At 43.3% G+C, this 25911-nt stretch overlaps 1 protein-coding gene across 1 annotated transcript in view; it reads left to right on the plus strand.

Annotated features, from left to right (window-relative positions):
• Fer1l6 (fer-1 like family member 6) overlaps positions 1 to 25911 on the plus strand; it is a 150627-nt gene that overhangs the window by 59198 nt on the left and 65518 nt on the right. The window contains exons 13-20 of the mRNA XM_021182769.2: positions 3741 to 3849; positions 6000 to 6183; positions 8861 to 8981; positions 10548 to 10648; positions 13190 to 13280; positions 16990 to 17109; positions 18489 to 18641; positions 25476 to 25653. Of these exons, the coding sequence (XP_021038428.2) occupies positions 3741 to 3849; positions 6000 to 6183; positions 8861 to 8981; positions 10548 to 10648; positions 13190 to 13280; positions 16990 to 17109; positions 18489 to 18641; positions 25476 to 25653 (1057 nt within the window). The remainder of the gene's footprint in view (positions 1 to 3740; positions 3850 to 5999; positions 6184 to 8860; positions 8982 to 10547; positions 10649 to 13189; positions 13281 to 16989; positions 17110 to 18488; positions 18642 to 25475; positions 25654 to 25911) is intronic.

A 25911-nucleotide genomic window follows, 5' to 3' on the forward strand; every position in this document is an offset into this window, starting at 1 on the left:
CCCAGCAACCACATGGTGGCTTACAACCATTCGTAATGAGATATTATACCCTCTTCTGGGGTGTCTGAAGACAGCCACAGTGTACTTAGATATAATAATAAATAAATCTTTTTTTAAAAAGGCTATTTGCTGAGAGTGCCCAAAGCTTAGCTGCTTGAAACATCAAATGCTTATTTTCCCATGAATGAGGAGTTTGGAGATACCTTAATACAAATGGTTCTGAGTCAGACATTCCTTGGAGGAAAGATCTTGGTAAAGTGGATGTGAGGGTGATTTAGTTGTGACATTGACACCCATTGATTTCGAGAGTTGATGTGGCTGATCTAGCTAGGTAGGCAAGTGCTCCCTTCCTCCCTTGCTACTCCTTGTGCATCCCTCCTGAAGCTTGGTGGCCTTCCCGGAATAGAGGAGGAACAGTCTTCAGTCAAGGGTATAGGAGTAGCTGTGGTCCCTTGCTAGAACCTCAGACAAGCTCCCAAGATCTTGGCAGAGGCTATGATCTTTTGAAGGTTTCACAGGACAGAAGGACCCATCTCCCAAGATGGCTGCCTGACACTCAGGAGGCCTTAGTACCTTGTTGGCTACTGATATGAGAATGCAGTTCCTTACTCTGGAGGCCTCCCATAAATTCTGATAATCCTTATGACTTGGTAGTTGGTTGCCTTCCCCGAGGGTGGTGACCTAAGAGAGAGAATGGCCATGACCAAGCCATGACACCACTGGCTGACGTTTCTGCTGTGCTCCTTCTTCTTGTAAGGAACAAATCCTCTGTCTCCCGCAGCCAGAGCAGATCAACCCTTTCTTGCTATGTGTTTTTTAATTTTTCAGCTTCCCAGGGTCACAGAGCCCAGTGTCACTGTCAGCAGAAACTTCCTGCACATCTGGATGCTGGGAGACCCTCTTTTGTCTTTTCCTCTTCTGTCTCATTCCGTACCAAAGCTTCTTTCTCCTCTGCCAAACTCCCAAAGAGCATAGCCAGCCTGGGGAATGTGAGCATTTTTAAAGTCTTGCTCACCATGGGCAAGAGTAAACAGAGAGCCCAACTCCATGGAGCTTATGCTGTGGAAGGAGAGAGAATACATGCAAAAATATACGACAGGTAGATGGAAGTGATGGGCATGTTAGGAACTACATATTGCTGTTATTTATGGCATGAGAAAGATTGTTATTTAAAAAATCGTTGGCCTTTTGTGGGGAACAACTGGATGTAAATTGTATCAGAATGGTGCAGAGGCTAGTGTGCAGCAAGACATGCTTATCTCTGTTTGACTCTTTGGGCAGACGACTTGACCCCTATGCTAATTGCTTTTCTCTTTGCTGAGACAAAACTGACTAAAATCAGTCTCAAGAGAGAGGGTTTAAGGTTCAAAGTTTGAAGACACAGTCCATCATAGTGGGGAAAGCATAGCATCAGGGGCCTGCGGACGCTGGTTACATTGTATCCGCAGTCAGGAAGCAGAGAGATGAACATTGAGGCTCAGCTTGCTTGTGAGCTCAGTACACATTAAGTAACAATTATTCCTCCGGTTCAAGGCATACTTCCAGAATTGGGGGGTTGGGGCTAGAAATTGGAACTTGAAGGATGTGAAAGATTAAAAGATAATTCAAACTATTGAGATATTTACTGTAATTATAATTTGTAGGGCTTATATGTCTGCTCTTGACAAGTGGTCCAGGTCTTATTGTGAGACTTTTGTCACAGATAAGAAAAGTAACAGCCAGGGGATGGATGGCACTTGCTCAAAGTCCAGTACCTGGCAGCTGATTTGCTGCCACATCTGTCATCTTTGAGGCCTGCTTTCCCTCTAGTCTCTGTGGTTTTCATCCTCCTCCCAGAGAGTAAACTCAGCCCCCAGACTGCAAGATAAGAGGCTGGTAGGCACTGACTAAGCCTTACACTCTGCTCTGCCCTGCTCTGTGTTTCTGGTCAAAAAGAAAACATTTCCTGGATTTTCCAATGTCACGGGAAAGGTCACCTCTCACCCAATTATCTGAAATCTATTGCTTCTCTGAGGGGCCTACTCCAGGACTCTTGTTCAGTTCACCCCATGTCTGTGGGGCCACAGCTGTTATGTTCTCTTAGCTTACTGCTAAGGAATTTAAGCCCTGCTGTTCTTTCCTTGGACTTTAGTAAATCCAGCTGCAAAGCCAGAGAGCCCTTTTTATACCTCTTCACCTCACTCAGAATCTTGACTCAGAAATGGTTCCCCATTAGGAAGAGCTACTAGCAAAGAACTGAGTATTAACCCTATGGTGTACCGGTTGGCTCTCAACCTTTCTAATGCTGTAATCCTTTAATAAACTTCCTCATCTTATGGTGACCCCCCCACCCCCAACCATAAGTTACTTTCATTGCTACTTCCTGATTGGAAGTTGGCTACTGTTAAGAATTGTAACGTAGATATATTTGTGAGATAGAGGTTTGCCAAAGGGGTCATAGCCCACAGGTTGAGAACCGCTGCCGTATGACCTGCCACAGTCCAGTCTTCCAGATTACCTGTAGGTTTCTTGACCTTGCAGTCTTGGTAAAGAATAGGTCTTAAGCCATAGCTGACTTAATCTTGCTGTGTGACCTTGGAAGCCCCTTAGTCTTTTTGCACTTTATTTTATAAAGGTAAACACTAGAGGTTGGAGTAGAGAGCGCTGATGTCCTTTCACTATAAAAGCATTTCTGACTCAGATACAAGGGGATCCCTTCCAACAGTTTTCAGTGTGTCCGGCACTCCAGATACACAGGATTGATTGAAGCTTTTGCTATGCCTAACACTTCCCTCTTTTTATGAGTTTCCTAATTGCCTTACAGTGTTATTGCTGTGAAGAGACACCATGACCAAGGCAATTCTTATAATGGCAAACATTTCACTGTAATTGGGGCTGGCTTATAGCATTATCATCATAGCAGGAAGCACGGCAGTGTGCAGACAGGCAGGGTGTTGGAGGAGCCAAGATTTCTACATCTTCATCTGAGGTTAGCCAGGAGGAGACTGTCTTCTGCAGGCAGCCAGGAGGAGACTCTTCCATACTTGAGCACTAGCAGACCTAAAAGCCCACCCCTACAGTGACACATGTCTTCCAACAAAGCCGCACCCATCCAATAAGGCCACACCTCCTAATAATGCCGGTCCTCATGGGCCAAGCCTATGGGGGCTAAACCTATTCAAACCACCACACTAATTATTTAAGGAAGTGAACGTTGACTGTGGATCAGCCCCAAGGCAACAGGTTGGCATATGTTAATCTCAAAGAACACATGGGAATGATCTCGATTCCAGGCACTCAAAGTTGTTATAAGGAACATGAATAAATGTATATGAGCCCTGCATCTAAGCCATACAGTTTCGCTCATGTGTAAGGGTCCAGGGCTATGACTCTCAGCATCTCATCTTTAATTTCCTGGATCCAAACACCTGTTCATTATTTTGCCGCCCACCCTCAAACAGCAACTTGGGAAGACACACACCAAGCTCATCTTCTGTGTGAAAGGAGACTGTTTTCCCTGTGTGTTTCCCTAGCCGTTCAGAGTGTGATTCTGTGTCATTTTAGACTGACCTGTGGCTAGCTGAGTTTGTTCTTGGCCATGGTTCTGCCTGTCTGCTTGGTGGCAAGGCATGGCATTTCCAGCTGTAACAGAGACTCAGACGTCTACGAAGTATAGCAGACCAAATGAGTTTTACTCACTTGGCTTTCTAGAGAGGAAAGGAAGCCAGATCTGTCTAGCAATTTTTTTTTCTTCTCTGTAGATTATACCGGAAAAATATGAGGACTTTTTACTCTTCGGAGCCTTTTTTGAAGCTACCATGATTGACAGGAAGATTGGAGACAGACCGATCAGCTTTGAAGTGTCTGTTGGTGAGTGCAGACACTTGCAGGGCTTGGGGAGTGTTTGTCTCTCGAAGAAGTGAACGAATGCCTTTCATAAGGTCATTATACTGTGGTGGAGATGATAGTCAGGACCTCAAACAGAAAGGATGCTTCTCTGGGTACCCAGTGTCAACACATAAAGAGTAGATTTATTCCTATAGATTTCTAGAAGCAAACAAACAAACACACAAAAAGAAAACAGTAATCAGTTTAGGTGTGGATTCAGGGACTTGGGTTGCTAATCTTGGTTCCATTACTTCGGGATGATTTCATTTCTCTGGGGCTTGGTTTCCTCGTGTATACAAGAGGAATTATAATGACTCCTCCCAGAATTGCAAGATTTGAAGAGTTGATGCCATACGTCACACATTCAGTAGAGGCTACAGCCATAGTCCCCAGCCGTCTTCCTTGGCTAAGGAGCAGCTCAGCTAAGAGCACTAATTCCATCAGAGAAGAGCAGGTTCACGTCCCGGCAGCTATGTTGCAACAGAGCAGAAGGAAGTAGAGATGAGATGCAGTCCTAAGCTACACAGCCGGAGGCCTGGCAGAGAGCCCCATGTCTGCATGGTCACAGGATGAAGATGTCTATTAAAACTGTGAAGGGCAAAATTCTGACAGGAGAGGCCTTGTCTTTTTTTTTTTTCCCCTTTTATTGATTTACTGAAAATAAATGCTTTTTCTCACATAGTGTATCCTGATTATGATTTCTGCTCCCTCGATTCCTCCTCCTGCTTCCTCCCACCTCCCCTCTCATCTGGATCCACCCTCTTTCTGTCTCTTACCAGAAAACAAACAAGATGCTAAGGGATATATGATATGACATGATATGATATGATATGATAAAATAAAAATGAACACATCAGAATTGGTCAAGAGAAGGCACAAGAAACAGACTCCGACTCATTTGAACAGTCAGGAAGCCCATAAAAATATTAAGCTGGAAGCCATTCTATATGCACAAAGGACCTGTAGTAGAAATAGAGAAAAAATATTTAAATAAAAAATACAAATATAAAAATGTAAAAATAAAATGCCAGTAGAGAAATATATAGAGATAAAAATATAAAAATAATAATATATAAATAAAAACATTTTAAAAAATAACAATTTTAAAAAGGGAAAGCGCTGATGTAACATCATGAGACAAGGAGGCTCCAAAGCTGCTGCTGAGTTTATTTTCTGGTGGCCATCTACTGCTGGGCATGCAGCCTGCTCTTAGGGTTGTTTGTTTCCCAAGTGAGACTCCCTTGGAAGAAAGTGGTTATCAACTGGAAATTGTTTCTGGGTTAGGGATGGGGCCAGTGACCATTCCTTCTTTCAGCTCTAGGAGGCCAGCTGGAGCAGTGATCTGTCCCTGTGTCTGCTGGAGAGACCTTCTCTTACATGAAAACATTTCCCCTCCCCCACTCCTCCTCTCTCTCCAACACCCACTCACCCTTTAAAAACATGATATCATCTTTGGGTACTCACACTTCTCTTAGAGAAGAAGCAGTTTTGAGAAGGTTCCTAATATTTTTGTGTGTGCGTGTGGAAATAAAATCTGATTACCAAATGACACATCCAGAATGATAATTTATCAAGTGTCCATGGCGAATTTCGGTAGGCGGTATACACTAAGCTGTTAAAAGCGGGGATAACTCAGAAAGCCAAAGTATTTTGCTGCTAAGCCCGATCAGCTGACTTTGGTCTTTGGGATGCACAGGTGGAAGGAGAGATCCCAGCACCTGCATGTTGTCCTCCGACTGCCACACTTCCTCATAGATACATGTACCCACACAAAATAATGTGATAAAATTAAAATAGGTAAAACAAAACAAAACAAAACAAAACAAAACATGGCTATAAATAACTTAAAACCTTCAGAGGATTTTTATTTTCCTTAACCATCTTTGTTGACTTGCAACTTGTGTACGTTTTATGAACAGGAAAATAAGAATTCTTGACTTTGTCAATCAGCTTTCTTGTTCTCTATGAGTTGTTCTTTCTGTCTTTATCTTGAGATCTTAGCTCCTTGCTGTGAGAGGGTGTGGGTATGCCAAGCTGACTGATCCTAGCTCCTTGCTGTGAGAGAATGTGGGGTATGCTAAGCTGACTGATCCCACTCGCTGACACTCAGCCCATTGCTCTTGTCTATGAAGGTAACTTTGGGAACCTGATTGATGGAGGGTCTCATCATGGGAGTAAGAAGAAATCGACTGAGCTGACTGAAGAGGACGTCCTTCCTTTGCTGCACGAAGGAGAAAAAGATGTGGCCCAGGACACTGCCATTTCCATGGCCTCCACCACTCACCCAGAGAAGCCTCTGGTGACAGACGGGAACAGGTAGGAGGAGACAGGGCAGGTGAGAGCAAAGTTTCTGCTGGGTGGCAATTTGTGCCAATTCCTGGGACGGTTTCATCCAGCTTTCAGTAAGATAAGAAACACAAATTCATCTCAGTGCTGGGAACCAGCTGCAAACAGGAAAAGCATTGTAACTACCACTCTAGTAAGTCCTTAGCCCCCCAGAGACATGCCCAGGGAATTCATCTAAAGGCAGAACAGCCATGATGGTTACTGTTAGACCTGAGAGAAAACTATTTCCACAAGTGTCAGGTTAAAGCAGTCCAGACATTTCCCTAAGAACTGACTTCCCAGTCTGTCTCCTTGGCCACTGCTCCTCTTTCCAGATCGGGTAGATCAGATGTCCCCATCTGGGCAGCTTATCACCAGACTCATTTGTTTCCCAGCTTGCCACCTCTAGACAGATCCCTCTACTCCCAGCCTTCCAACCCACTGTTGGAGATTGTCAGTTGTTTTCTTCCAGATTTTAAAGATTTCTTTTATTTTAAGTTATATGCATATGTGGGGGTGGGAGTGGGGGTGGGGGAGCTATGTTCACGTGTGAGTGTGCCTGCTGAATCCAGGATAGTGTGTCAGATCCCCTGGAGCAGGAGTGATGGCTGTGAGTCACCCCACAGGGATGCTTGGAATAGAGCTCTGGTTCTCTGTATAGTGGTACACCCTTGTAATTGCTGAGCCATTGTTCCAGCCCCAGGTCTACTTTTCCTCCCTGTCCAAAGCCAGTAAGTGACAAGGTCTGGCCAGTGTAAATCTTAGGTATTTTTTTGTGTCCTTAATTCTGGCCATGTATTTCTTGTTACTAAGAGAAAAATACCTGATAAAAGCAACTAGAGGCACAAAGTTTATTTCCCCTTATATTTCGTGGAGATACAGTCCACCATGATGAAGCAGGATTGGCAGCTGGTCGCATCATGTTTACTGTCAGGAAGGAGAGAGAGAGAACAGGAGGGATAAATAAATAAATAATAAGCAATAAATCCAGTGACCACTTCCTTCAGTGAGGTTCTGCCTCCCAAAAGGTCTCCAACCTTCCTAAACAGTGCCAGCATCTGATGACCATGTGTTCAAATACACATATACACACACACATGCACATACACATATACACATGCACACACACACACAGATACACACATGCACACACAGACCCATAGCATATACATATACACACACACATGCACACACATATACACACACACATGCACACACAGATACACACATGCACACACAGACCCATGGCATATACATATACACACACACATGCACACACATATACACATGCACATATACACACACAGATACACACATGCACACACAGACCCATAGCATATACATATACACACACACATGCACACACACACATATACACATGCACACACACACAGATACACACATGCACACACAGACCCATAGCATATACATATACACACACATGCACACACACATATACACATGCACATACACACACNACACACATGCACACACACATATACACATGCACATACACACACACAGATACACACATGCACACACAGACCCATAGCATATACATATACACACACATATACACACATGCGCACACAGACCCATAGCACATACATATACACACACAGATACACACTTGCACACACAGACCCATAGCATATACACACATGCACACACAGACCCATAGCACATACATATATACACACATATACACACATGCACACACAGACCCATAGCATATACATATACACACATATACACACATGCACACACAGACCCATAGCATATACATATACATATACACACATGCACACACAGACCCATAGTACATACATATACACACACATATACACACATGCACACACAGACCCATAGCATATACATATACACACATATACACACATGCACACACACACACACCACATTCCCGGGGGCTCCACAGCTTTGCTGCTTGGCTATACCTCTTATTCCTTCCTAGTCAAACAAGGCACCAGTGCCTGGTAAGAATAAGTATTGAATGGATGAGTGGACAAACGGATAAAAGAATGGTATCAAGCTACCAAGTGCTGATTTAGATTGGTATATATGCCTTTATCCCCATTGGTCATATAATTTACTTTTCTCCAAAAAAATTTATTCTCATCTGTTATACCAGCAGGTCAATACAATGTGCTCAGAATACACATATTTAAAAAGTAATCTTGCTCTTTTTTCTTTATCAACTTACATCTTCATTGAGGAAGGTTTTTTCCAACATACTCTACATACTGATGGTAATTTTAAAGCTTTGCCCTATGTCTGGGGGGAACTCCTTTTGTTTGTTTGTTTGTTTGGTTGGTTTTATTTTGAGAGTTTCAAATGCAGCCCAGGCTGTCCTTGAATTTACTTTGTTGCTGAGGATGGCTTTGAATTCTCCTCCTGCCTCTCACTCCAAGTGCTAGAATCAGATGTGTGCCGCCATCTTGATTTATTGGTAACTCTTAATCCTTTCCATGGTAACCACATAACCAGCGTTCACTGTCCACAGGTCTCCAATTACAGACTAAGGATGGGATTAGTAGTTTTATCCCCTCTCTTCTGCAGCCCAACAGAACACATGAAACATGAACAAATCGGAATTCCTTGAAAACCACTGCTTGTCTACTGACTTCCGCACCCAATGTACCTTTTACAGAAATTACAACTATTTACCCTTTGGTGCCAAGAAGCCCTGTGTCTCCTTCATCAGTTCCTGGGGAGACCAGACATTCAGACTGCACTGGTCCAACATGCTGGAAAAAATGGCTGACCTCTTGGTAGGTAGCTTCATAGACAGAATGGGAAACTGGGGACAAAGATATGCCTTTTTATTCAACCAGGGTCTTGACCTCAGGTTAAGTAACACTGAATTGGGGACTACTGCATTTCAAAGCTTCTACCATGTGGACCCAGAGGAATGAGAATGTTTTATAAAACCCCTGGAATTCAAATCAAACTATCCAAATCAGAATCCAAACTAACCAAATCTGCCTTTTAGTCTTACAATACCTAACATGAGGCTGATTCCACATCTCCCAAAGGCAGAAGCATGAAGGCATCTCAAAGTTGTGACATCTGGCTTTAACTAGTCCTCTCTCCTACTCTCAGATTTCCTCCCCATCCCATATGCCTCACTGGGAGGGACATCCTCTAATCCTTTACTGGCAGTCCACAGGTCCCACCAGATGACCCTTGTCTTAACTTCCTATTCCTCTAGAGCCTACACTAAGGACAGAATTCTACCTCCCTCATTTTTGTTCCATAACTTGGCTTCTGTAAAGCAAAACAATGCCTCCTGTTGTGGGATTCTAGGAATTGCGTAACTAGACTCTGAAGATAACTTGAGAGGCGTAGCTGGCTCACAAAATGTGGAGGCCCTGGGCTTTGTAAGTCTAGTCTTGTTTCTTCTTCAGATAGAGTAGTTTTAGTTCATCACTAAAAGAGCAAGGAATTAGAAGAGTGGTCAGTGTCAAGGCCTTCATGGCCTCCATGACTAAGTTTATGTATTCCCTTATGGTGGCGGTATAGACAGTTCCCATTAGTTTCCTGTTTTATAAATGAGGAGACTGCATAATGAGATTAGTTCACTAGTAAGTGGCACCCGAGATTAGAACCCAGGTAGCCCAAGCCAGAGCCTGAATCCTTACTCCTCTGTGATGCCTGTTCCTCAGACACTGGAGATTGAGTCAGCAGGCACTGGATTTTGGCTGGTGATAGGAAATGCAGCTTTCGTAAATTCTAGCAGAGCAGTGGGAATATGAGCAATTCCCCTCAGACCCCATTTTTCTCTGAGTAGAATCCTAGACATTTACTGGGTAGAATCCTAGAATTTAGACCCAAAGAGAAATGTAGAATTATTATGTATATCAGTATATAGTCATTGCTGCAGTCAACCTGCCCCATTCCCTGTCCCCAAACTTGACATACTCAGAAGAGCAAGTACGTATTTAGTGTCAGTAGGATTCTATTACTGTATAAAATTGACTTAAATATTGATTTTGAAGTTGCTTAATAATTACATATAAGATTTAAGATTATGAAATATTTCTCACAATATTAGGTTTTCCTCAAGGTGAGTGACAAAAAATGATGCTTAGGTAGACAGGAACGGTTCTGGGGCACAATGACTGCGAGTAATGTGGGTGAGGATGCGCATCTGGTCCTACGGAAAGGAGGGATCAAAGTGGGAGCACCGCAGCTGTGTTTCCAGGCCAAGTTCACGAAGGTAAAGGGGCACTTCCGGTCTCCAAAACCACAGAGACTAAGATAGCCGGCTCTTGTTTCTGGGATGTGACGATCAATGATGTCTATACAAGTTCCATGGCTCTGTGGTTTGTCTTCAGGAAGAAGGCATAGAAGAAGTGAGGGAACTGATCAAGATTTCCCAGGATGCGCCAGAAGAGAAGATGAAGACTGCGCTCCGTGACTTCATCGCGCAAAGCAGGTGGGTGATGTCTCAGAGATGAGCTCCGAGGAACTCAGCTTTTAGTGACCTTGAGAAATCAGCTATGCTCATGTGCATCGGATGAGCACTTCACAGTGCTCTGTCAGCTCGCAACACTCTTAAAACAACTAAGAAGCCAAGGGGAGGGGGAAGCCAAAACGAGACACACCCACTGCTCAGATTCACATGGAACAAGGGGGAAAATATCCTCATAGCATTAACACCAAGTCACATCAACAGCAAGGGGATCCTGTAGCAGGACAAATGGAAGGTGGGACTCTCTGGGGTCTTTGGAGGCAGCTTGCCCCCATGGGAGCAACTTGGACCATCCTGAAACTAACTCAGTCAAGACAAGCAAAAATAAGAATTTGCTAAAATAGACTTACTAAAAAGTGCGTGGAGATTAAATTATATCAAAGGTAAAACCCAGTAGACAGGCAGTAGGAATACCCAATATTCTGCTACATGTGTGTATATTCATATATATGTGTGTGTGTATGTAAACATATGCATGTATATATATGTATGTATATATATGTATGTATATATGTATGTATATATATATACATATGCATATATATATGCATGTAAGCAAAGAAATAAATATGTCACTTGTGCTATCTTCATCTGTTTACATCTTTTCAGCACAAAGCAATATTAAGCATGAGTCCTGATGTGAACCAAGGGCCAGTTACAATTCCCTTGGAACACCTTTTAAAAGCTTCATAATCTCATATCTCATGTTGCAAAGTATTGGCAAGCAAGTAATAGCTCAATAATTCTTCCATATTACGGGAGGTCTTGAGGGTGATAATTAACTGTCCCTCCCTTTTTTCAAGTTTTCAGCCAACTGAAAGAACACCTGCATGTGTCTGTTATCAAAACGGTAGTTTTATAGTCAGGAACTTCGGGTCTGAGAAAGCAGGCTGGACCCGAGGGAGGTCAGATTGGAATTCTCGCTGCTTGGACCTTTCTTCGACAAGCAGTTGGTCTTCTGAGACCACCTCTACAACAAGGGCAAGCCATTCATCATGTAGAGGTGACCCAGCTGCCCACAGCCAGAGGGTAGGCTGGGTCTGTGAGGTGGGAATGAATGAAGGCAAGCATTGCATCACTCACCCCAATTTTGATGCAGAAAAAAAAAATGTATTTCCATTAGTCTCTGTGTGATAGGAGAGACTCTAGGCAGCTAACATGTCTACTTGGGCTGGTCCATCCCAGAGAGTGGGATGGAATTCCCTGTACTTTTAGTAATCACAGGGATGCAACAAGAGTATGCCCAACTCAAAATATGACCATATACTCTTTATAAAAAGGAACAGGAAATGCAGTTTTAAGAGGATCCCCAAAGAGAGTGTGACAGGATTTTCAACAGGTACCAGGCAGAGCCTGGGTGGGGTCTCCCATCCTAGATTCTCCTTTGTAAATTTCCTTTGTGATTGTTTCACCACACAAGGACCACACGCTTATTGTACAATATGTGCCTCTAGACTCCATATTCTACAGTCCTGTTGTGGATATGACTTTAAAAAATATATTTTCAGTTTTCTGTACATTCCTCCTTTCAGAGAAAAGAGGTTAATTTTTCCGCCTGGACTAGTTTTCCCTGCCTTTGCAGGACACATATCCTCACACACACTCATAAAATACATTGTTTCTTCCAAATGGCTGCAGATATTTGCCCAGCAGTTGCTCCCAGGCAACTTCGCACAGGGATATATCATAATAAGTTTAATTTATCTTCAACAATAGTTCATTGTTCCATTTATTCTATCACCATGGCAAATACTCTATAAATATATTCTTAAAAGATCGTTCCACTATTTCCAAAGGACAAGAATTCTACTGTAATTTTTTAATCCAACTATGCATGTGTTAAAACATAAATAAGTTCTATCAAGTATTTGTAAAAAATAAATAACCAGTTATTTCTACAATAGCCCACACTTTCTATACTCCCCCTTACCACCACTAATTGTGGATAACATTACTTTAATAAGTGAAGTCTCATTGATTGTAATATCATTTAAATCATCAGTAAAGATAATATGTTCATTTATATTTCTTCTTGAATTTTATTCATAGCCATTATTATTTTCCTTTTAAAACACATTTGAAATTTCATCTCCAAAAATGTTAATCTTTAAGAAGGTGGGGACATATCTCAGTCTTGATTCTAAAAGATCTGCTCTATATGTAACATTTCAGAAAAGCACTGGTGTGTCTTAAATATGCAAGACTGTATTATTTCATGCAAATTTGTAGTGAACTTTGATAGCAGTTACAATGAGTTTGTATGAAGTAGAATTCGAAAATCTCAAACTAATGCAGGGCCTGGGTATCATTTTCAATTTTTTTCCTAGTTAGAAACAATTAGCACACCATTGTTTAAACCTAAATTTAAAAACCTGGGCTCTGTAGATCTATCAACTTTTCATTGTGTGACAGAGAGTAGTTCTTTTTTTTTTTTTTTCCCAAATCTCTGGAATCACACAAATGGATTTTCACTAAGCAAGCTGCAAAACGGATATTCTCTTTCAGAGCCTTTATCTCTGAAGCAGAAAAGAAGCCAAAGACGCTGAACCAAACTGCATTAGATAAGAAACGACTCACGCTCTGCTGGCAAGAGCTGGTATGTGCAAACCTATTTATATTTTGAACACAGCTAAAGCATGTGCTTTAAAAATAAACCTCACAGATGCCGCATAGGTCGCAGGGCAGACAAGGACAAGGTTTAAAGGACATATTTATCTGTGAAGTAGAAACAGCAGTGGGAAAGAATGTGTGTTGGCTAGGAACTCATCTATTGGAGACTCACGAGAATGATCTGCAAGTTCAGGGAGCTCAACTTCTTATTCACATGAAGTCCCCTGCCCTTGTTGATTTCTCCCGAAATTTGCACTTTGCTAAAGCTGTTAGACCCAGGCTAGAGAAATGGCTGGGCATTTAGGAAAAAAAGATGCTCTTCCAGAGGACCTGGGTTTGAGTCTTAGCACATGGAGGCTCACAACTGTCTTTAAGTACAGATCCAGAAGATTTGCTGCCCTCTTCTGGCCTCAGCCTTCATTACACATGCAGGTAAACCATGCATACACAAGGCTAGGCTGCTAGATTCTTTCACCTTGATGTCTGTCCCACAAACAAGAAGCTAAAAGAACTAGCAATTTTCTCCTCTCTCCCCACTGAAAATCCAGGTTAAGGGTTGCCAGACTTCTTGAAGACAGGTGGCTACTGATGCCTCTCTGTGTCCTGCCTACTAGCACGTTGTTTGTAGATGCTTAAAGATACCTTACAGATGCTTAGTTGTTGTGGAATGAGTGATGGCCGAAAAATGCCAGCCCAAGTCAGAACAGACCCTGAAATATCTGACTGTAAAGTTCCACCATCAACACACAAGGGACATTTGGGCAATGCTGTGATAATTCTGTTAATAGAAATCTCTTAATATTTGACTTGGGTCAGGGGGATTAAAAGATAAGATCAGGATTCAGAAAGATCAATTTTTTTAAAACCCTAACTAATCCAAGTCCAGAGGCTAAACCTAAGCCCTTCCTTCATCTTTCTTTCCAGAATATTTATTGCCTGTCCCCTAGGATGTTCACGGAAGCTGGCTTCCATCATCCTCGAGGTCTTCCTGCTTGGTCCTCCCTCTGGTCCTCTAGCTGACTATGCTGCCTGTGCCTTGACTCCATTGCATATTCTCGGCCGAGCTCTGCCTGCTTCTTGCCTACCAACTCTGGCTGGACCAAGTCCACAACATTAGTGTCTTAATAGTGCCTTGTATTTGTTACTCTTCTCACCACAGTGAAAGGGTTTATTCTGGCTAGGCTTTGAAAAGTTAATGCTGAATCATGGCAGGACAGGGGTGGTGGTGTGCATGGCTGAGGGAGCCTGTAGCTGGGGCACTTCCCATCTCATAGATCATGAAGCAGAGAGAGGGATGACAGTGTTCAGTGGGCTTCCTCCCTTTTATTCAGATTAGGTTCCTCAGCAGATGACGGTGACCAGCCCAGCCATTCAGACTTAGCTCTTCTCTCCTCCTTAAACCTCTTTAGAAACACTCCCACGTACTTACTCAAAGCTGTGACTCATCAATGCCCAAGGTATTTAATTGAGTTGCCAATAAAACGTCACCATCTTAGACTCACGTCTCTTGACTCTAGGGCAGTATCTCTTGCCTCCTAAAGGAAACCAGATGTCTTGGAACACTTCCCACTCAGTATCTTCTACCCATCTACACCTCTCCCAACTTTCTTCTCCTTCCTGTATTGGGATACCCAATACAGTACTTATTGATAATAAGTACTTATTGATCCAACCAGAAGCCTGTGATCAATAGTGACTTTTTAATCCCTCATCTTAAACCACCGGTGCTACCCCAGATCCTGTTGATTCTTCCCCTTAAGCATTCCAGGACTTACTTCACTTCTTGAGCCCCTGAGAACCTCTGGTATAGACTTTGCAATAGACGTCCTCTAGCTTATCTTCCATTCGAGAACCAAAGTAACTTTTAAAGCAGTGTATGACCTAGCATTGTGGCCTTTTCCTGCAGTGTGCCCTCTCTCTGGAATTGTGTTCTGACCAGCTGGACGCTTGCTGCTTGTATATCTGCACATGTGATTGCTCCCTCTGTCAGGGCTGTCATTTGTTTAATTACTGACCGATGGATTCCATATGGGTCAGGTCAGATTGAGATCCTCTAGGAAGCTTGGCTTCCCCCGTGTCTGATCGTATGAGGCTTTATACATTTATTTGTATATCTTGCTTTCATTTCACAAAACTGACAAAAGAATCATAGTGTACAGCTGTGTTCTCAGTACCTGGCAGATAGCAGGTATTCATTCTTTTGGTCAGCGTTACCAGAAGGCTTCTTATGTGTTGGGCATGGACAAAGTGCTAGGAACACAAAGCTGAAAGCTCTTAGTGTTTGTCCCTGAGGAATCCATAAATGGCCTTGCTTATTCATTCTGAATTTACTTACTCTGTGTGCCCAGGAGGTACCGTATGTCATATTGGTTGTTCAGGATAAGGACAAGACAGGAGCCCCCTGTCCAACTGCAGATTGGACAGGAGAAGACAGAATGCAGGCAGGCAAACAACACAGACATAAAAATAATCTTAGGTTATGATTATCAAGGGGAACTCGCCAAAGCCACAGAGAACAGGAAAATATTTGACAACATATAATTCCGTGGCGACGATTAAACCGAAGCCACATGAAGTCTAGGAAGAACATTTGTGCAATAAGATCTGTGTGTTACAGCCTTAGGGTAGAGCAGCCTTGGCGTGCCCCAGGATCTCTTGAGGAGCCATGAGTCTGGGGCACAGTGGGAGAGGAGAGAACGCTATGAGACAGATAGAAAAGCACAGCCAGCTCACAGGGCCTTAGAAGACACTGTAAAGACTGTTTTTATTTTTAAACAAATCCTGTAAGTATAGGTGGAATGAATGAGTAAAAATAAATATTGCCAGTGCTTCTTTCCTCCCTTCCTCTGTCCCTCCCTGTGGCCTCCCCTTCTTGTCCCACTTTCCCACCCCGTCTCCCTTTCTTTCTTGGCATGGTCTCATGTAGCCCAGGCTGAGCTCAAACTTTCTTTATGTAGTTAAGGATGGCCTCCCTCCCAGGTGCTGGAGTTACAGAGGTCTACCACCATGCCTGGGTTATAAAATGATGGTGTTTGGCATTTAACACAGATGTTTCTCAGATGACACCTTTGGCTGGAAGCATCCTTCACAGTTCTAAGTTGAGAAAGGGACATACATTCTGGACTGATCTGGAGTCGGGCCCAGGAGCTGTGTGGCTTTTTTTTTTTTTTAACCTTAAAATGGAAATCTTGGTACCCACTTCAGAAGGTCACTACGAGGAGTAATGAAAGAAAATTGCAGGCATAGAGTAATAACTCAACACAGCTTAGCTGTCGTTATTAGAATTCTTATTAAGCAACAGGGAGCTTAGTTCAGCGACTGTCTCATAGTCACATGGCCTGGACACGCTTCTGCACTTCCTAGGTCTCGAACATCTCATCTATCTACCAAGGCAGAGATGGTACCTACTGTCTTCACTGTGGTAGATTTCTTATGGATGCAGTAATCAGCTCTACAGGCAAAGCTCATTGGGGACATGGGGAAGAAAGCTTTCCAGAGAGGGTGAGATGAGTGAATCGAACTCCTATGTCATTTCTAGTCAATAGTCAACTTGCACGATGTCAGACCCAAAGCCAGTCCAGAGAGTAGTGCCTTAGTGTGGGACTTGCAAACACCTCAGGACACGCCAGCGCAGGGCAGGGTCTGTTGCCTAGACTTCCGGAAAGATCTACACCACAATTCTTGTCCTTTTTTAGAAGGCAATGGCCGACGAGGCTGAAGGGGTCATTCGGCAACAGAAGAAGAAGCTCTCTCTTGATGAGATGATCCGAGAAGCTCAGAACTTTGTGGAGAAAATCCACTTTCTTGTGGATGAGGTAATCAACGCTACAGGTGAAGCTCATTGGGAAGAGAAGAAGGAAAGTTTCCCAGAGAGGGCGAGATGAGCAGATTGAGCGTTTGCTTGGTGATGGAAGGAGAAAAATTTAAAATCAAGCCAAATATAGATTGCTGTGCTGATTTCTCATAAAGTCGGGGTGTTCAACAGAGTAAAACACATGTCCCCTATCACAAGAGCTGTCCAAGCAAGCATGTTGATGGTGGGAACCTCGAGGGGTTTTCAAGCATAAGAGAATTTAAACTCATGTTCAATAAAGATTAAACAGTATCTATTTTAAGGATAGTTGTAAGAAAGGTTTTCTGGTGTCTTCTAAAATGATCTTTAAAAGGCATCATATTCACTTCTGTCAAATACGGATTCTTTCTTGAATCCTACAGGTGTGGACAGACTTCCTACACCAAGTTTGTGGGGGATGGTGTTGGGAGAGGCACGTGGGTTTACTGCTCCATTGGCTCTTGAGTGTGGTGATTCTCTCATATATTATTTGTTCTCTGGAAGTCTATTAAGTAGTGAGACTGGTAATGTTCAACAGTAGACATGAGGATTTCATTGAGAATATGGACGATTTGAGGCAGGCATTGGGGCTTCCTGTCTGTAACCAACAAGCCCTGTGTCTGGAAGACTATCCATTGCCTTTGGTTTCATACCAGATAGAAGGGATGGATGTTCCTTTCAGTACCAAATACGAATGAGAGAGGACAGAGAGCAGCACAGAGCATCCACCTCCAGATCAAAGCGCTCTGCCTCCTATTTTGGTGGTTATATTGGTTCAGAAATGTACATTTCAAACGCAAAACAACAAAACAGTCCATATGGACACCCGCATTCCCTTACTGAATAGCTCAATTTTTAAATTTCTCTAAAATTTCATAGAGTCGTTCCAAATGGCTGAAATGGAAGTCGGCTATTGGGCACAGGTCCTCTAGATTTGTTTTCTCATTCCTAAAAGTGACTGGGGTATGATTCAAAGGTATGAGTGCACTTAAAAAAAAAAAAGAACTTTCTGGAATGATACAAAGTTCTGAAGAAATCTAACCCTTTGAAGCTAAGTCAATATCTACATTAGAAAAGTATCAACAGAAATCTGTAGAAAAGCATTCACTTGGCATATCATGCAAAGCAGGCCACCAAAGATATGCCAACACAGGCCCAGCAAGCTCAGGCAAACTCGTGTCTTCCTACCTCACAACTAAGATGCTGTCTTCTTAAGGGAGAGGCACTTCACTGGCTTATCTGCACAGATGATTCAACGCCTACATTGTTTAATGCAGACTAAGGGCTCTGTGGGGATAGGTAAGCCCTAGAGGTACACCTACTAACTACCAATCCATGGGATCCTATCCTTCCCCCATGCAGCCACAGCACACGATCCCAGACGTCTTCATTTGGATGCTCAGCAACAACAAGAGAGTGGCATACGCCCGAATTGCTGCGAAAGACCTGCTTTACTCTCCCATAGAGGAGCAGATGGGCAAGCATTGTGGGAAGATCAAAACCCACTTTCTCAAGGTAAGTCTGCCTGAGACCAAAAGGAGACCCATTTCTTTTTATCCCGAGTGGCTTAGAATTTTTAGCATGTGTTCATGTCTGGAATCCTTCCCAGTGTTTTTCAAAAGCAGAGGTCCAGCTAGAAGACTGTAGGCTTCTTGATCTAAATTCCAATCGAGTGGTTTCTTCTAGCATTCCAATTATTATCTCTTCATATTTTTTTCAATCTGAATGACCAACATGCTAGCTCAGATTTTTACTCCTTCGATTATTGAGACTGGAAGTTATCCCTATTGTTCCTCCTGTCATTTTTTTTCCCCATACAGTTTTCCCAAGGCATCTTTCATAGGAGTTATCATATATTGTTAGATGAACTCCATTTATCCATGCAGTTAATGTGTTTAAAAATCTCAAGCCTGCCCTGCTTGTAAAGATCTTTAATTGGAAATACTTGGGAATCTGAGGCATTTCAAGATCAGCCTGGGCCACAGATGGAGTTCAAGTCCAGTATGAACAACTTAGTGAGATACTGACTTAATTTTTTCTTAGAAAGAAAGAAAGAAAGAAAGAAAGAAAGAAAGAAAGAAAGAAAGAAAGAAAAAGATGTAGTTCAGTGGTAATGAGCTTGCCTAACACATGCAGGGCCCTAGGATCAAGACACAGTGCTGAAAAGAAAGGAGGAAGGAAAAGGAAGAAAGGAAAGAAGGAAGGAAGGCAGGAAGGAAGGGGGAGGGAGGAAGAAAGGGAGGGAGGGATGGAGAGAAGGAGGGAAGGAGGGAGGAAGAAGAAGAAAGGACGTGTTCTTTTGATAAGAGCACATCATTAAATTTAGGGACCATCTTATTTCAGCCTAGTCATTTGACTAATTACATCTGCAGTGACCCCACTTCCAAATAGGGTAGCAATCTGATGACTGAAGATTAAGATCTAAAACAGATGACTCTGGGAGGAACATAATTCAATCCATAACAGAGTTCTGGGCAAATATTTACCGGCTGTGTGATCTTGGTGAAACTGCTTAATATTTTTCATACGTTTGAAGAATGTTTATTCTATTTTTCCTCCACTGCGTGGATATGCCTGTGAGGATTAAGTGAATAAACTCAAGCTAAGAACACATATTTGTGCCTCATGCCATCATCAGTCAGTAAATACCAGTGTTTAAGAAACTGCACGTCCAGCACCTCAGAGAACTTGCTATCCCCTGCAGAGCCCTCTTCAGTTGTTTGTGGCTGTGGGGCTTAATCTGACTGGATTTAGAATTGACCTTGGGGCACAGTCCCGATCTAACCATGAGTGTGCTTCCAGAAACCCTTAACCGATATGGGAAGACCCACCCTGAGAATGTGTGGCATCATCCCATGGGCTGGGGTCTCAGACTGAATAGGAGGGAAGGACAGGAAAAGAGACAAGCACCCACCAGCATTCATCTGCCTCTGCCTTCTTCCTGTGGACCCGATAGACAGCCATGATAGACAGCCACTTTGTCCTCACTCCCTCTCCCGACCCCCGCACTTCCCCACCCCCAAACTTCCCCCACACCGTGGTTGATGGTAGGCTCCCTTAAACCATGAACCAAAATGAATCCTTTCTTGAAGTTGCCTTTGCTGGGAACTTGGCACATTGGCGAGAGAAGGAACTAACACTTTGTTTATTTCTTTCTGTCCTGTCTGCAAAATAATTCTTAAAAATCTGCTCCTTTGTAACTATAAGTGAAAAAAGTCAATATATATATATATATACATATGTATATAGTATATATATATATATACATATGTATATAGTATATATATATATATATATATATTTTTTTTTTTTTTTATCTAAGTCATTCATCCCAAATATCAGAGACTTTCTTTCACCTTCTCCATTCAAAGAGTGCTACAGAAGCTAGAAAGGTTTGTCTTAAAAATAGCAAATCGTTTCCGGAGGGCCTGTGCTAAAAATACTAGAGAGTGGTATGAAGTTACTCTCTGCTAAATATTGTGGTGTATCCTGGCACCGTACAAAATTAGAACAAAGAGCTGCTGTCAAATCCAGCCAGGGAAGAGGTACCGCTAGATCGGAGAAATGCTTTTCCACAGGTATCCAGCCTGCACGTTATCTTTATCAATGTGTTTATGGCTTTCTTTATCTGCATTTTCCTGTTGCCACTGTGACTGCCCTGGATGATCACTAAGTCGCCTTGAATTCAGTCGCCACTCGGGGAGGGAGCAAGCGTCTGGGAAGGGTGATTCAGCAAGACTGGTTCTGTTTCCCTTCTTGTTTTGACTGTCAACTCCCATTTCAACTCCTTCTCACCTGCCACTTCCTTTTATTCTCTCCCCCACCCCCCACCCCCACTCCTTTCTGAAATCGTAAGTCTGAAAAATAAAAAAATCCAAGACTATAGGAGAAGGCCCAGTCTCATGATGAGTTCCTAGTGGAGAATTCAGAAGTGGAAATAAAAAGCACAGACTATAGATTCTATGGCACAGCTGTCTGCTGGGTACGCATGCCCTAAACATTCAAAGACCTGTAGGAGGTTGTGGTTGTCACGCTGGAAAGTCAGACTTTCCCGGTGCCCACGGATCAGGATATGACAGCTAAAAGATCTACAGCCAAGAATCACCCACATTTTTGAAAATTGTATTTGTTATTTATTGCCCCAGAGTATCTGTGTACCATTGAATTAGTCACTCTGCCTGTTGCCCTGTCAGAACGTGCCTTGCAGAAGCATCTCAGGGCATAAAGAATGTGTTTTGACTCACAGGTGAGGTGACACAGGTCTTCATGGTGGGGTGGGTGAAGGAATGGTCACTAGCCTGGGTCTGTGGCAACAAGAGCTTGTGCAAGAGGCTTCTTGTACAGACCAAGAATCAGAGACAACGGGCCAGAACAAGAGAGTAGATCATCTTCAAAGACCCTTCTGCTAGACTACAGACCCAAAGCTTCGATAGCCTCCCCAAACAGTGCCACTGGCTGTGTCCAGGAAGGACATTTGACTTCCAAACTCTACCAGGGACTTTAACAGACCTTCTGTCTGTTGGATCCATTTTGGGAGGAGGAGGTAGATGAGGTACAGGGAAGGCTAAGATTTGAGCATTATATCTCCTGCAGGATTTGATGTCGGCTATCAGAGCTGTTTATGTACCTCTCCATTCTTGGCTGTTTGTTTGTTTGTTTGTTTGTTTGTTTTTATCTGCTCTCCATTCTGGTCTCAAAGGGTTGAATAAATCAAACCTGGATGTGTGAGTTGATTTTTTGGTTCTCACTATAAATTCACACACACACACACACACACACACATTCACACTCACACACATGCCCATACACACAGACACACACAGGCATACTCACAAACACACATTCACACACACATGCTCAAGCACATATACACATGTACACACACACACATGCACAAACAGTCATAGTTTCTTCACTAGCAATAGAAGGAATGATGTTTTCTTTTGTTTTTCATTAAAGAAAAAGGAACTTTTAAAATAAAGTTTAAGGGTGGAATGTAACATAGTATATCGTGAGCCATACAATTTAAATACCTAAAACTAAGGTCTGTAGGCTTAGCACCAACAGAAAAACATGTAGAAGCTCACATTACACCCTGGAAGTACAGAGTAAAAAATCTATGTAGGTGCACAGACACACACAGCAATTGTGAGGATCAGAGTGGGCCTCTGCTCAGAGCTGAGTGTGCCTTGGTTCTAATCCCTTCTTGCTCTGTGACATTAGATAATGGTGCATCTATTTACCTGAAACTCATCTTCTTTCTTTCTAAAATGCACTTATTAGAAGGGTTGCAGAACTATTGTTAGACTGAACAAAAGAGTGGCCTATTACACCATGCTGAAGATAGAACATTCTACAAGAAGGTCCAAGGCCTACACCAGCATAAGTTCTCAATCAGGGCCTAGACTGGCGTAAGTTCTCAATGAGTACCAAGCATCTTCATTTTTGGGAATCACCATATTTATTAAACAAATGTTTGCAACATTCTTCTGGTCCCAAGCAAATTTTTTAAGCCTTGGAAACATCCCTGGGATGCACCAGACAAAACCCCTTGCCTTTGTGAACCGATGTGTCGGGATGGCTACAAATAGCAGAAGAAATGCTGTCACCCTAACAAAATAACCCTCGGCTGACCCAGACTCATCCCTGCTCTCTTTCCTTCTATTCCACTTCTCCTCCCTCTCTCCCTCCCACCCTATCTTTCATCCCATGCTGTCAATCAAACCCAGGGCCTTCCAGGTGTGAATCAAACAATATACAAACAAGTACCAAATTAGATCCTCGGCCTTCTCGATAAACGTTTATTTGCTTGAACAAGTTTTCAAATCATCAGGGAAATGATGAAGGGAGATTATGTCTCTTATTACAATTTTTTAAATTACAGGTTGCAGAGTACTTACCTTGATTCAAAGCGGAGTGGCTTTGTTTTATTTATTTATTTTTTAGCTGAATACATAACAGCGCCCTTCTTTCTAAAGATTAAATCCCTACTCCTCCGCATACAATCAAGTGCACCCTTGAACTTCACCCGCCCCTCGTCACTGTGAGCTCTTCCGGTCAGAAAGCTCTCTGGATCGTTCTTGGCACTGCATAAACGCTCACTAAATATGAGCTTCTACTACCCGATCTATGTTTGTGTTCCTTCCTCCTTCTGGGATACTCTTGGTTGATCTTACTCTAAGGTACTGACTAAGGGACTCAGCTATGTGTGGTAGTGCCCTCCTATTCACTGGGGGTGTGTTTCAAGACATCCAGTGGGGGCCTAGCACTCAATTGCAATTGCAGTATACATAGTATTTTTTCCTGTGAATACCTATAATAGAGTTTCATTTACAAATTAGAGGTTTATGACAATAGCTAATAGTAAACTGGAAGAGTTATAACTGAATACCATAATAACCCTCATCTATGGCTTAATGTGCAGCAGGAGAAACAGTAGCTGAGCACAGCAAGCTGTGAGCTTGAACAATGGATGCTCCTTCCCTTCCCTTGACCAGTGACTCTCAACCTTCCTAATGCTGCGACCCTTTGATATGGTCCCTCATGTCGTGCTGACCCCCAACCATAAGATTGTTTTGCTACTTCATGGTTGTAATTTTGCTAGTTATGAACTGTAATGTAAATATCTGATATGCAGGATATCTGATATGTGGCCCCCCAAAGGGGTCGTGGCCCACAGGTTGAGAACTGCTGCCTGAGATTTTTTCTCGTCCATCACTGGTATTAGCTATTGCTCGCGTGTCTGTAACCAGATACCTGACAACGTGAGAAGGAGGGAGGGCTTGTTCTGCCTCACGGTTTGAAGCCACACGGTCTGCCACAGCCAGCTGGGGAGGCATGGTGGAGTCTGCCCACCGTCAGGAAGAAGAGAGATGGATGCTTCTGCTTAGCCCCCGTGTCATCCCTTTTCTCTCTCTGGGATTCCAGCTCCTAAGATGGTGAAGCACACATTCAGAGTGTGCCTTATCCTCTCTCCCTCCACTGAATCCTGTGTAAACACGCTTGCAGACAGCTCACTAATCCATTAGCTGTCTATTAACCCAATCAAGTCAATAATAAAAACTACCCATCCATCACTCCAGCGAGTGCCAGTGTCCAGAGCTCAGCACTTGGGGCACCTGTGTCCCTGAGCCTCAGCATTCGATGCTCCCTGGCTCTGGTCCATTGGCCGAAGCCCAGCGGCACATGCAGTGGTTGGTTGATTGAGTTGTTCTGAATCTGCTTTTGAAACCATCAGAGCAAGCTACAAAGGCAAACAGCTGTGCTCAATTTGAAGTCAAAGCCTCTCCATGGGTGCTCGGGAAGTTGTCTGAACAAGTTCTGGCTGGTGGTAATAGGACTTTCTGATCTTCCATGGAAAGAACTCAGTGTGGAGAAAGGAGAGTTCTTGACAGGCAACCCTAAAACCTGCTAGAAGAGACACTTAGAAGAGTCAATAGAAGATAGAGAAGTAGCCGTGTCTTAAGTGTCATCGGCTCTTGTCAGAAGCCCTGAATACAGCCAGGGCTGGCACTGGGACTGGGTAGGGACAGAGAGATCCCAAACCCCAGTGACTAGAAAACAAAAGAAGCATGTTCAATACATCAATTTTTATCCTTGTGGTCTTGGGGTATATGAACTCCCACAAATACATTTGTGCACAGGCATGCCCATACACACAGACACACACACAGACACACACACAATATTACATGTGAGGCCCCCACATGGAGAGGAAGCAGCGAGCATAGGGAGTTTAAAGCCACAGTGCCTGAGGAGGATGAGGGATCTGAAAATGTGTGCCAGGCAAAAGGGCCTGGGAGAGCAGGCAGGGCTTTCCCTCACACAGAGCATGGGACAGAGGAGCAGGAGAGGCAGTCCTGAGTGAAGTGAAGGGGCAGAAACTCAGGCTGCAACCCCAGTATCTAGGAAGGCAAGGCGAACTGAAGAGCTCGAAGAAGAGGCAAGCTGTAGACTCAGAGCCAATAGTCTACAATTGGAATCGCCATTCCTCGGCTCTAGTCATGGGTGTATGAGTTAAAGAGTAAGGGAACAGAGACACTATCCTCATCTGTGAAACAGGCAATGAGCACATGTGTGTGTTAGGCCTCCATGATCCAGGACCTGGCAGTGGTTATCAGAATTCGTGCTTAAACTTCGGGCCTCCAGACTGAGGTTGTCCTCAGGAATTCTGTAATGTGACAACTGGGACCATTTCTTTCAATTGTGTGATGTAGACAGAGCCCTGGGGCAGGGGGTGGCCCTCTGTACAAACCTTGAGATATATATCCAGAAAGGATCCACTTTCTCAGAACAGGGTCCATGTTTGCTTTCTGGTGATAAAAGAGTCTTCCTTTTGCTCTCCCCCAGCTTCCTGGGAAACGGCCGGCCGGCTGGACCGTACAGGCAAAAGTTGACATATATCTGTGGCTGGGCTCCACTAGATACTCCAACACTATTTTGGATAACTTACCAGTGGGCTATGAAGCAGAAATGCCTCCCAAGTCATCGGGCACCCACCATCCCCCATCGGCCCTGCTATACCAAGGTATGGTGTGCCCACAGAGCAAAGACAGGTGGGAGGCAGCTCTGATGGGCTTTCGGGTAAACAGCAGTGGGGACAGCATCCGTGAATTTGTGTTTTAGTTGGGACCAGTTCCCTTGCCTTTTCTCAGGACGATTGCCAAGTGTCCTCTCTTCCAAACAGGAAGCGAGGTTTCATTTAGAAATATTACATCTAAACTTTTGTATGCATTTCTGTGAGGAAAGAGAGAGAGAGAGAGAGAGAGAGAGAGAGAGAGAGAGA

This window comes from Mus caroli, chromosome 15 (genome assembly GCF_900094665.2).
Source record: "Mus caroli chromosome 15, CAROLI_EIJ_v1.1, whole genome shotgun sequence".
NCBI classification, from domain to species: Eukaryota; Metazoa; Chordata; class Mammalia; order Rodentia; family Muridae; genus Mus; species Mus caroli.